The following is a 13,442-nucleotide window of genomic DNA, read 5'->3' as shown; positions in this document are numbered from 1 at the left end:
AGATGTGAATGTCCCTAACTGCGTCAGGAGTCAACTAAGCTCTCTTAGGTTAGATGTGAATGTCCCTAACTGCGTCAGGAGTCAACTAAGCTCTCTTAGGTTAGATGTGAATGTCCCTAACTGCGTCAGGAGTCAACTAAGCTCTCTTAGGTTAGATGTGAATGTCCCTAACTGCGTCAGGAGTCAACTAAGCTCTCTTAGGTTAGATGTGAATGTCCCTAACTGCGTCAGGAGTCAACTAAGCTCTCTTAGGTTAGATGTGAATGTCCCTAACTGCGTCAGGAGTCAACTAAGCTCTCTTAGGTTAGATGTGAATGTCCCTAACTGCATCAGGAGTCAACTAAGCTCTCTTAGGTTAGATGTGAATGTCCCTAACTGCGTCAGGAGTCAACTAAGCTCTCTTAGGTTAGATGTGAATGTCCCTAACTGCGTCAGGAGTCAACTAAGCTCTCTTAGGTTAGATGTGAATGTCCCTAACTGCGTCAGGAGTCAACTAAGCTCTCTTAGGTTAGATGTGAATGTCCCTAACTGCGTCAGGAGTCAACTAAGCTCTCTTAGGTTAGATGTGAATGTCCCTAACTGCATCAGGAGTCAACTAAGCTCTCTTAGGTTAGATGTGAATGTCCCTAACTGCGTCAGGAGTCAACTAAGCTCTCTTAGGTTAGATGTGAATGTCCCTAACTGCGTCAGGAGTCAACTAAGCTCTCTTAGGTTAGATGTGAATGTCCCTAACTGCGTCAGGAGTCAACTAAGCTCTCTTAGGTTAGATGTGAATGTCCCTAACTGCGTCAGGAGTCAACTAGGCTCTCTTAGGTTAGATGTGAATGTCCCTAACTGCGTCAGGAGTCAACTAAGCTCTCTTAGGTTAGATGTGAATGTCCCTAACTGCGTCAGGAGTCAACTAAGCTCTCTTAGGTTAGATGTGAATGTCCCTAACTGCGTCAGGAGTCAACTAAGCTCTCTTAGGTTAGATGTGAATGTCCCTAACTGCATCAGGAATCAACTAAGCTCTCTTAGGTTAGATGTGAATGTCCCTAACTGCATCAGGAATCAACTAAGCTCTCTTAGGTTAGATGTGAATGTCCCTAACTGCATCAGGAATCAACTAAGCTCTCTTAGGTTAGATGTGAATGTCCCTAACTGCGTCAGGAGTCAACTAAGCTCTCTTAGGTTAGATGTGAATGTCCCTAACTGCGTCAGGAGTCAACTAAGCTCTCTTAGGTTAGATGTGAATGTCCCTAACTGCATCAGGAGTCAACTAAGCTCTCTTAGGTTAGATGTGAATGTCCCTAACTGCATCAGGAATCAACTAAGCTCTCTTAGGTTAGATGTGAATGTCCCTAACTGCATCAGGAATCAACTAAGCTCTCTTAGGTTAGATGTGAATGTCCCTAACTGCATCAGGAATCAACTAAGCTCTCTTAGGTTAGATGTGAATGTCCCTAACTGCATCAGCAATCAACTAAGCTCTCTTAGGTTAGATGTGAATGTCCCTAACTGCATCAGGAATCAACTAAGCTCTCTTAGGTTAGATGTGAATGTCCCTAACTGCGTCAGGAGTCAACTAAGCTCTCTTAGGTTAGATGTGAATGTCCCTAACTGCGTCAGGAGTCAACTAAGCTCTCTTAGGTTAGATGTGAATGTCCCTAACTGCATCAGGAGTCAACTAAGCTCTCTTAGGTTAGATGTGAATGTCCCTAACTGCATCAGCAATCAATTAAGCTCTCTTAGGTTAGATGTGAATGTCCCTAACTGCGTCAGGAGTCAACTAAGCTCTCTTAGGTTAGATGTGAATGTCCCTAACTGCATCAGGAGTCAACTAAGCTCTCTTAGGTTAGATGTGAATGTCCCTAACTGCGTCAGGAATCAACTAAGCTCTCTTAGGTTAGATGTGAATGTCCCTAACTGCATCAGCAATCAACTAAACTCTCTTAGGTTAGATGTGAATGTCCTTAACTGCATCAGGAATCAACTAAGCTCTCTTAGGTTAGATGTGAATGTCCCTAACTGCATCAGCAATCAACTAAGCTCTCTTAGGTTAGATGTAAATGTCCCTAACTGCATCAGGAATCAACTAAGCTCTGTTAGGTTAGATGTGAATGTCCCTAACTGCATCAGGAATCAACTAAGCTCTCTTAGGTTAGATGTGAATGTCCCTAACTGCATCAGCAATCAACTAAGCTCTCTTAGGTTAGATGTGAATGTCCCTAACTGCATCAGGAATCAACTAAGCTCTCTTAGGTTAGATGTGAATGTCCCTAACTGCATCAGGAATCAACTAAGCTCTCTTAGGTTAGATGTGAATGTCCCTAACTGCATCAGGAGTCAACTAAGCTCTCTTAGGTTAGATGTGAATGTCCCTAACTGCATCAGGAATCAACTAAGCTCTCTTAGGTTAGATGTGAATGTCCCTAACTGCATCAGGAGTCAACTAAGCTCTCTTAGGTTAGATGTGAATGTCCCTAACTGCATCAGGAGTCAACTAAGCTCTCTTAGGTTAGATGTGAATGTCCCTAACTGCATCAGGAGTCAACTAAGCTCTCTTAGGTTAGATGTGAATGTCCCTAACTGCGTCAGGAGTCAACTAAGCTCTCTTAGGTTAGATGTGAATGTCCCTAACTGCATCAGGAGTCAACTAAGCTCTCTTAGGTTAGATGTGAATGTCCCTAACTGCATCAGCAATCAATTAAGCTCTCTTAGGTTAGATGTGAATGTCCCTAACTGCGTCAGGAGTCAACTAAGCTCTCTTAGGTTAGATGTGAATGTCCCTAACTGCATCAGGAGTCAACTAAGCTCTCTTAGGTTAGATGTGAATGTCCCTAACTGCGTCAGGAATCAACTAAGCTCTCTTAGGTTAGATGTGAATGTCCCTAACTGCATCAGCAATCAACTAAGCTCTCTTAGGTTAGATGTGAATGTCCCTAACTGCGTCAGGAGTCAACTAAGCTCTCTTAGGTTAGATGTGAATGTCCCTAACTGCATCAGGAGTCAACTAAGCTCTCTTAGGTTAGATGTGAATGTCCCTAACTGCGTCAGAAGTCAACTAAGCTCTCTTAGGTTAGATGTGAATGTCCCTAACTGCATCAGGAATCAACTAAGCTCTCTTAGGTTAGATGTGAATGTCCCTAACTGCATCAGGAGTCAACTAAGCTCTCTTAGGTTAGATGTGAATGTCCCTAACTGCATCAGGAGTCAACTAAGCTCTCTTAGGTTAGATGTGAATGTCCCTAACTGCATCAGGAATCAACTAAGCTCTCTTAGGTTAGATGTGAATGTCCCTAACTGCATCAGGAGTCAACTAAGCTCTCTTAGGTTAGATGTGAATGTCCCTAACTGCATCAGGAGTCAACTAAGCTCTCTTAGGTTAGATGTGAATGTCCCTAACTGCATCAGGAGTCAACTAAGCTCTCTTAGGTTAGATGTGAATGTCCCTAACTGCATCAGGAGTCAACTAAGCTCTCTTAGGTTAGATGTGAATGTCCCTAACTGCATCAGGAGTCAACTAAGCTCTCTTAGGTTAGATGTGAATGTCCCTAACTGCATCAGGAATCAACTAAGCTCTCTTAGGTTAGATGTGAATGTCCCTAACTGCATCAGGAATCAACTAAGCTCTCTTAGGTTAGATGTGAATGTCCCTAACTGCATCAGGAATCAACTAAGCTCTCTTAGGTTAGATGTGAATGTCCCTAACTGCATCAGGAATCAACTAAGCTCTCTTAGGTTAGATGTGAATGTCCCTAACTGCATCAGGAGTCAACTAAGCTCTCTTAGGTTAGATGTGAATGTCCCTAACTGCATCAGGAATCAACTAAGCTATCTTAGGTTAGATGTGAATGTCCCTAACTGCATCAGGAGTCAACTAAGCTCTCTTAGGTTAGATGTGAATGTCCCTAACTGCATCAGGAGTCAACTAAGCTCTCTTAGGTTAGATGTGAATGTCCCTAACTGCATCAGGAATCAACTAAGCTCTCTTAGGTTAGATGTGAATGTCCCTAACTGCATCAGGAATCAACTAAGCTCTCTTAGGTTAGATGTGAATGTCCCTAACTGCATCAGGAGTCAACTAAGCTCTCTTAGGTTAGATGTGAATGTCCCTAACTGCATCAGGAATCAACTAAGCTCTCTTAGGTTAGATGTGAATGTCCCTAACTGCATCAGGAATCAACTAAGCTCTCTTAGGTTAGATGTGAATGTCCCTAACTGCATCAGGAGTCAACTAAGCTCTCTTAGGTTAGATGTGAATGTCCCTAACTGCATCAGGAATCAACTAAGCTCTCTTAGGTTAGATGTGAATGTCCCTAACTGCATCAGGAGTCAACTAAGCTCTCTTAGGTTAGATGTGAATGTCCCTAACTGCATCAGGAGTCAACTAAGCTCTCTTAGGTTAGATGTGAATGTCCCTAACTGCATCAGGAATCAACTAAGCTCTCTTAGGTTAGATGTGAATGTCCCTAACTGCATCAGGAGTCAACTAAGCTCTCTTAGGTTAGATGTGAATGTCCCTAACTGCATCAGGAATCAACTAAGCTCTCTTAGGTTAGATGTGAATGTCCCTAACTGCATCAGGAATCAACTAAGCTCTCTTAGGTTAGATGTGAATGTCCCTAACTGCATCAGGAATCAACTAAGCTCTCTTAGGTTAGATGTGAATGTCCCTAACTGCATCAGGAATCAACTAAGCTCTCTTAGGTTAGATGTGAATGTCCCTAACTGCATCAGGAATCAACTAAGCTCTCTTAGGTTAGATGTGAATGTCCCTAACTGCATCAGGAATCAACTAAGCTCACTTAGGTTAGATGTGAATGTCCCTAACTCAGGCAGATGATACAGTTACTAGGTAAGCTCTCATAGGTTAGATGTGAATGTCCCTAACTCAGGCAGATGATACAGTTACTAGGTGTTTTTTTTTCGTTTGACACTCTTGCGAATACACAGGCTGACTCAGAAGTGTTCAAATTGACCACAGTCCCTGAGTTAGAGTAATTCTGAACTTCCATTATAGATGCCATGTGTAAAACCGTTTCATCTTAACACTACAGTATAAAGTACTTCACAACTTTTTATGTCGTTATATTGCTTCCTAGGGGGCGCGGTGGCTGAATGGTTAAGCGCTCGGCTTCTGAACCTGAGGTTCTGGGTTCGAATCTCGGTGAAGGCTGGGATTTTGAATTTCTGGATTTTTAGGGCGTCCCCGAGTCCACCCAACTCTAATGGGTACCTCACTTTAGTTGAGGAAAGTAAAGGTGGTTGGTCGTTGTGCTGGCCACATGACACCCTGCTCGTTAACCGTTGGCCATAGAAACAGATGACCTTAACATCATCTGCCCCATAGATCGTAAGGTCTGAAAGGGAAACATTTTTTTATATTACTTCCTAATCAATGACTTACAGAAAATATTTTTTTTAGCAGAATAACATACTGTTATGAAATGCATTGCGGTGTGTTTATTGTCAGAAACAGATTCAGATTCAGTTTTACACCAAATATTTAAACAAGTGTAAAATTGTTTGCTCTTCTTTTTAAAAAGTTTTTTGTTAGTCTTCTTTTTGAACTATCGTTCATAAATTTGGAGTTGAAGAAAATAAATAACATATTTACAATGCTTTGTTACTGAAATTGAAGTATATATTGGAAGCAAGGAAATGATTCAGAACGGCGTTTATATTGTACCGTACGTTCACTCAGTTTAACATCTTAATTACAAAATCTTATCTTATCTTATACAGACGTTACTTTAAAAAAGAAGATGATTACGTCCTAAGCGTCATGCATCTAGTCATGCATGTTAACCAATGACTTAAATACTGCTAAGTCACTGGTTTTCCTGGCTAGCTCAGGCAACCCATTCCATTCTCTAGTTTGTCCAAGCATATGGTCTGAAAGGGAACTTTCTCAATATTATTGCATATTATTGCATGACTACCACACTTATACAGTTAAACCTGTTTATCAGGTGGGCAACTACAAGCTTTAATTTACCCATTGCTTAACATATACTATGTTGTATAAACTTAGTAGTTAAGTTTGAAGTACTTTATTGATGCTGTATAACAGATTGTGTCTCTGGCTGGGATAGAGGACGAGTTCGTGTTTTACTTCTACGACAACCTGGACAAGCTTCAGCAGGAGCCCCACATCAGGAAAGTGGAGTTTGAAGAAGACATTCTCCTGTCCAATGAAGTCTATGCCAGAGAAGCTTTCTCCAACCCATCCCTCAGGTCAGCAATCATTTAGTTCAGTGACATACCATTAAAAGATGTTCGCTTGTGGTAGTCTTTATACATTTCAATACTCGCTAAATGAACTTTAAAAAAAACAAAACAAAGGATTCTATTCTTTACTCTCGACAAAGACTTTGTTTAAAGCAGCATCAAAATTGAATGATTATCTTAAAGGTATTGAAGGATTATCATACACGTATTGAAGGATTATCTTACACAGTTTAATAATTATCTAACATGTATTGAATGATTATTTTACACATATTGAATGATTGTCTTACACGAATTGAATCATTATCTTACAGGCATTAAATTACATTCATTGCAAGCAAGTATTGAATGGCAATCTTCCACGTTATTTAATTAATGGCATTTGGAAGATAACGTAATGACTCGAGCGAATTATAAAAAAAAAATTTTTCAGCAATTTCAGGCATAAACATCTGTTGAAAATAAAAGGGGAAAAGACGCTATTAGTTTTGTGTGAAATGTCTGTCCGTTCGTCTGTCCCGTTTAGATCTTGTAAACTAGAAAAGATTGTGAAAATTCGACATCATAATATTTTAGACCATTCAAAGCTCTGATGCAACGACTACTTTTTTCTGAAACCGAAAAATCTATTTTATTAAACCACTTATCCAAGCAGTTTTTTTTCATAAAAATACACCACTTTTACAACTATTCACTATTAATAGTAACAGACACGGGGAAAAAAGGGGGGGGGGGTCTAAGTAGAGTAGATATTAATTTACCTTATTTTTAACACATTTATGCAGACGGTTTTAGATTTTTTTGTCAAAAGGTTTTTATTACATTTGTGTTGCTAAGTTAAGTATGTTTTGTCATACTAACTACTATATGTACTAAAAAAAAATATTTTTTTTAAAGAGAAAAAATCTATTTAGTATGCTTTTAAGTAGAACTTAATTTAAAACAGCAATTTATAAGTAGTTTTTCATATTATCACGTGAACTGCAGTTACACGATATACCTATAAAACACTTAACTAAATTTTTGTTTTACGGAAATGTTTTTTTTCTCGAGGAATAAGAGATTGACAAAGCAATTAGATCAATTAGATATTCATTATTATTAGGCCAGGTTCACATCCAACTTCACTTTCACCTATCCTTTGGTCTGCTGGACCGCTGGGGCACAACACAAGATCATTGATAGAAGTTCATTCTGATGTTCTTTCTGAAAATATTGTACCCTGCCTTTTTATCTGCCTGGGTGGCCTTTGGGGGCTGATTTTGAGTTTGTGTTTCCACACAAACTGTCTTTGTAACCTTATTTTGTTTATTTCTTTATGATATGAAAAAAAAATTCTGTTCATAGAAATGAATATATTCGACTTTCCATAGCCTTTAATTAAACATTCTCATGCACGTCGGAAAATAAATTAAAAGTCAAGCGTCCAGTTTCAGACCGTACGATCTTTAGGACAGATGATATTAAGGTCATCTGTTTCTGTTCCATAAGGGTGTCACGACCAACCGCCTTAACTTTTCTCCAAGTAACGTCGGGTATCCGTTAGAGCTGAGTGGACTCAGGGGCGCCATAAAGATTCCGAAATAAAAAAATCACAATCTTCGCCAGGATTTGAACCCCGGAAGCCAAGCGCTTAACCACTCAACAACCCCGCCTCCGTTAAATAAATAGCTAGACTTTTCTTTTTTTGTGTGTGTGTTTTGTAGCTGGTGTATACAATAAAGGAAGTTTTTGATAAAAATACTTTTAAAAAAATTATATGATAATTTTTTTTATACACTTTTAGCACTGCATAATACATTTTCTAAGGTTTACCGTTTGTAAGACAATACAAAATCAATATGAAGAAAGCATTAGACTTTCAATCTAGGACAGTGACGCAACTAAAAACTTTTTTTAAAACAAATGGGCGACAACTGGATATACTAATGTATTTTAAAATTATAGACAAGTGCATTATCTTTCAAAGTTTTACCTACAATCTTGGCTTAATAATTTTTTTTATTTTTGTTTTGTCAACATAGAATATCAATTTAGAGTCCTAGACATCGCTTAGTTTATCATCAAAATCTCAAATATCAATTAATGATCAAGCATCAAATTCTATACTTCCAATCATAATCTCAAACATCAAAATGATCAGATAGTTCAGAATATTAATAGACAAATATGTAGCGAAATGCAGAAGGATCAGGTTTTTAGATTGTAATTTCAGAATCGATCGGCATTTTGTCCATCTTGTCAATACTTTGAAGACCAGGCTAGCAGAAGTCACTGTGCATCATGGGATAGATATTTTCCATGTAATCCCACATTTTTTTTGGCGTCATACTTGAGCTAAGAATAAGATGCCTTTGCTACAAATGATGTCATGTCTCTTATTTCTCATAGGTATGACAGGATATGTCTGCCAGAAATGGGGATACCGACCGAGGATTTAGTTGACCAGTTCCTGTCCCATTTCAGGGTAAGTAACAACAAAATAATAGGTCGATACTGACACAAGTTATATAATACTATTGGTATGTCATTATAAAAGCTATATCCTTAGAGAAGATAGCACCGTACAATGAAATGTTGGGCAATTCAAATCAAACTTTTAAAAGATATGATAGCTAATATTTTATTTCTTAAATGACTTAAAAAAAAAAAATTCACTTATCCCTTATGGAAGGGATGATGGAGTGCTTAGTGTGACTCTTTCACTACTTACACCTTACCATCAAATACTTTAAAGTTTTCCAAAGCTACCCTGGACCTAATAATAGATCATTGTTTTTGTTTCCAACATGATATCTCTTGGAGCTGACATTGGAAGCGACCATGACCTTGTTATGACGACCCTTAAAGTACACCTAAAAAAGGTAACAAAACAAGGACCTACCAGGATAAAATTTGACCTGGACAAGCTGAAAGACCCCCAAGTAGCTGCCATATTCGAGGCACAAGTAGGAGGACGCTTTGCAGCCCTCAACATCTTGGACTCCAATGACCAGGATATCGATACGCAAGTCAATATGCTAAACACAGCAGTCACAGATACAGCCCTGGAAATATTAGGGAAGCTCCGCCCGCCCAAAAAACCCTGGGTAACAGAGGATACACTCCAACTCTGTGACAAGCGACGGGAGCTTAAAGGGAAAAAGCTGTCCGACCCAAAATATGTCCAAGAATACAAAAGCGTCAACAAACGGATTAGAAAGGGAATGAAAGAAGCGAAGAAAAAGTGGATAGAGAATAAGTGTCAAGAAATTGAACAGGGACTTAATAGAAACAACAGCAAAAAAGCGTACCAATTAGTAAAGGACCTCACTACTTCAAAGCATGGAAGAACCAACACAATACAAGACAAAAACAACAAATGCTTAACCGAGGACAAAGATGTGTTGAAAAGATGGACGGAATACTGTTCAGAGTTGTATAACTTTGAAATCTCAGGAGATCCAGAGATACTAAATGTCCCGACAGTTTCCAACATTGACGACTATCCGATTCTTCGCTCGGAAGTAGCAGCAGCAGTAATAGCCCTGAAAAAGGGAAAATCGGCCGGAGTTGACAACATTCCTGGCGAACTTCTTCAGGCGGGAGGAGAAACTATGATAAACGCACTCTATACGATTTGCAACAAGATCTGGCAATCAGGAGATTGGCCCAAACCCTGGACCCAATCACTCATAATAACCCTTCCAAAGAAAGGCAACTTACAACTCTGTCAAAACTATCGCACCATCAGCCTCATAAGTCATCCCAGCAAAGTTCTGTTAAAAATCATATTAAACCGGCTAAAACAGATAGCAGACAACATCATATCAGAAGAACAAGCAGGTTTTAGACAAGGTCGCAGCACAACAGAGCAAATCCTAAACCTCAGAATACTCTGTGAGAAATATCTCCAACACCAAGAGAATCTTTTCCATGTCTTTATTGATTTCAAGAAAGCTTTCGATCGAGTATGGCACGGAGCACTCTGGGCGACAATGGAAAAGTACAACATTAATAAAAACATAATCAAAGTTATCCAGAACCTCTACAAGGAGGCCACCAGTGCGGTGTACTTCAACAATAATATTGGGGACTGGTTCAAAACCACAGTTGGAGTAAGACAAGGCTGCCTACTGTCACCAACACTCTTCCTTATCTTCCTTGAAAGGATAATGGAAGATGCCCTCGAGGGCTATGAAGGTACTGTTAGCATTGGAGGAAGAAGAATTACTAACTTGCGCTTCGCAGATGACATTGACGGCCTAGCAGGGACAGAAGAAGAACTAGCTGACCTGGTGATGCGCATTGACAAGACTTCCGCAGCTTATGGCATGCAAATAAATGCCGAAAAAACTCAAATTATGACCAATAGCCATCAGGGCTTTAAAAGAGGCATCAGTATTGGAGGGAAAAAGCTAACTAGTGTTAACAGCTTCAAATACCTCGGAGCTTTTGTCTCAGATGAGGGAACAAAACCCGAATTATTGGCCCGAATAGCACAGTCCACAGCAGCCCTTTCAAAACTTAAAATAATATGGAAAGATAAGGGCTTAGCCCTCGGCACCAAAATTAGACTGATGCGCTCTCTGGTCATGGCCACATTTTTATATGCTTTTGAGTCGTGGACGTTGAATGCAGAGCTTGAGAGGAGGATCCTAGCAATGGAATTGAGATGCTACAGAAGGATCCTAGGCATCACATTCAAAGACCGCATCACAAACCAAGAAATCAGAGACAGGGTTACTGTAGCGATCGGAGCTCATGACGACCTGCTTACTATTGTGAAAAAACGAAAGCTTAAAACCTTTGGCCACATTACGAGATCTATGGGGCTCGCAAAGACCTTTCTTCAGGGAACAGTGCCAGGGAAAAGAAGAAGAGGCAGACAGAAAAAGCGATGGGAGGACAACATTAAAGAATGGACAGGCCTGCCATTGAGAGAGGTTCTGAACAAGGCAAAAAAAAGGGAGGAATGGAGAAAGACGGTCGACAAATCTTGCCTGGTGCCCCAACGGTCCAACAGACTAAGGGATAGGTAAAGGTAAAAAGGTAATCTCTTGAAACACAAATATCACTGGTAGAATTAAGGCACCCAGCCTACACTTTGGTGTTTAAATAAATCAAATCAAAAGTAAAGAAGCGAACGTCGTAGGAGATTCGAGGGACATGTCGTTAGCCATGACGGAACACGTTTCCCAACGACAGCCATGAAATGTAAGCTGAAAAGAAGACGAAAACGAAAACATGGTTGTCCTCATCTAACATGTCAGTTACGCCTATCTCTTAGTCTGTTGGACCGTGGGGCACCGCACAAGATTTGTCGACCATCTTTCTCCATTCCTCTCTGTCTTTTGCCTTGCATAGAACCTCTTTCAATGGCAGGCCCGTCCATTCTTTGATGTTGTCTTCCATCGCTTTCTCCGTATTCTTTTTCTCCTTTTTCCTGGTACTGTTCCTTGAAGGAAAGTCTTTGCAAGCTCCAAAGACCTTGTAATATGGGTGTTACTTGTGACCTCTGTGGAGACGAGACCATTCGTTAAATAAGGCATGAACACTGCCCTGCAACGTCACAACGTGTGGGCAGTTTAAACCAATAATTCAGTGCCTTATCGTCCAGACCTGTGACGTGTCAACAAGCTGTTGGTCTAAGGCCTAAGGGCTAGGGTTAGGTGGAGAGCGCTTTCAGCCCTATGCGATAGAGACCCACGGAGGGGGTTGTCTATGATTGCATAAGGTATACACAAAAGTCAAATAATAAAAGATGTTGGATTTCCTGACAGTAAACAAAATATTTCACAATCTTAGACATAAATGTACAAGACAGAAAGAAGTCGTGTTGATACAGTATTTACACTGATCACACATTTAATAAACATCTTCGTTTAACTTTACATGTTTATGCTCTCTCCCAGGAGTCTCCGGCCTATCTGGACAAGAACAATCCAGCCTTCCCTGCGGTGTACCTTATATCCCACTCAGGGGGTCGGAGGTCAGCTATTATGATGGTCATGTCTTGCTTGATTTATGCACACAAGAAAGGAACACTTGTCAAAGAGAGGTAACTCTCCTTTCTTTTGAAATGTGTAACTTTGAAGAGATGATGGTAACTCAAGACACTAACGACTATTCCTCCTTGTGATATGCTCTAGCAGCCTTTACAGTATTTTTTTTCTTAACCCAGACAAAAAGTCTGATAAATAGGACGCGCAGGTTTATGGTAAGTGGAAATCTCCGCTGCTGTTTAGGTATATCCGTTGTACTGAATATAGGAAGTGTTAATAAGCTTTGTATTTAACAACTTATATAGTAACATTTTTTTATTTTAATCGCCGTAAAATCGAATTTCTGAGTGTTCTTTCTTATAGTACAAAATATTTTAATTACTTGGTCCTTAAATAATGTCTTTTGGCTGTTAATTAAGTTTATTTATTTCAGAATATTTTCCTTTTTTTTTCTATCTTCTTAAATTTTTCTTTCGTGACCTTACAGTGACCTTCATTTCTCCAAATCGCTTTATTTTTTTTAATGCTTCTGTAGGCTATTTATAGAATATAAGAACCAGATCATGGAAATGTGACAAAGATATTTTACTGTGTTTAAAATATACCGTGCAAACCTACAATAATGTGTTTGAAGTGACCAGAGTATAACTGAAAGGTCATGGATAAGTGTTCGCTATAGATTTCATGTACATTTCGATGACGATAAATATGTCTGTGCTAAATATGTCTATTTCATCTCACGTTTAAGCCATCAAAAGAAATTATTTGACATAGTGTAGTTTAGTATCAGTTCCCTTTACTTTTCAAATCCACTTTCGCTACTGCTTTACTTTTCAGCAGTCATATCATTAACCCTAAACACCCCAATTACAATGATGGCGAGTACCAAGCAGTTCAGAAACTTGTCAATCATCTCACAGACGGGAACCTAATCAAGCAGCAGGTACTATTGAAATGTAGTCTAGATACATTGCACTTATTCCAGCACTGTATGAATGTGAATCAGCTCATTTTCTTTCCCCTGTGCTAAAATTATTGGTGATGGACAAATAATTTGCCTCCAACTTTTTTGCTGTTTTTTGGTCTGGACACACATTACATTTCATATTTGTAATTGGTTTTTATATTTCATTTTGGGCCACACCATTCACTTCACCTAGGGCTTCCCTATTCACTTCGCCTAGGGCCTCCTTATTCACTTCATCTAGGGCCTCCACTTCACCTAGGGCATCACTATTCACTTCA

General features: G+C 39.5%; 1 protein-coding gene across 10 annotated transcripts in view; it reads left to right on the top strand.

Moving 5' to 3' along the window:
* LOC106072102 (paladin-like) overlaps positions 1-13,442 on the top strand; it is a 205,734-nt gene that overhangs the window by 167,482 nt on the left and 24,810 nt on the right. For 9 of the 10 annotated variants that reach the window (XM_056021605.1, XM_056021602.1, XM_056021603.1 and 6 more), the window contains exons 6-9: positions 6,056-6,219; positions 8,605-8,680; positions 12,108-12,253; positions 13,035-13,140. In XM_056021605.1, the coding sequence (XP_055877580.1) occupies positions 6,056-6,219; positions 8,605-8,680; positions 12,108-12,253; positions 13,035-13,140 (492 nt within the window). The remainder of the gene's footprint in view (positions 1-6,055; positions 6,220-8,604; positions 8,681-12,107; positions 12,254-13,034; positions 13,141-13,442) is intronic. The other variant, XM_056021606.1, reaches the window with a different exon arrangement.

The sequence above is a fragment of the Biomphalaria glabrata genome, chromosome 2 (genome assembly GCF_947242115.1).
Source record: "Biomphalaria glabrata chromosome 2, xgBioGlab47.1, whole genome shotgun sequence".
In the NCBI taxonomy this organism is placed as follows: Eukaryota; Metazoa; Mollusca; class Gastropoda; family Planorbidae; genus Biomphalaria; species Biomphalaria glabrata.
This window is presented reverse-complemented; position numbering and strand designations above follow the sequence as displayed.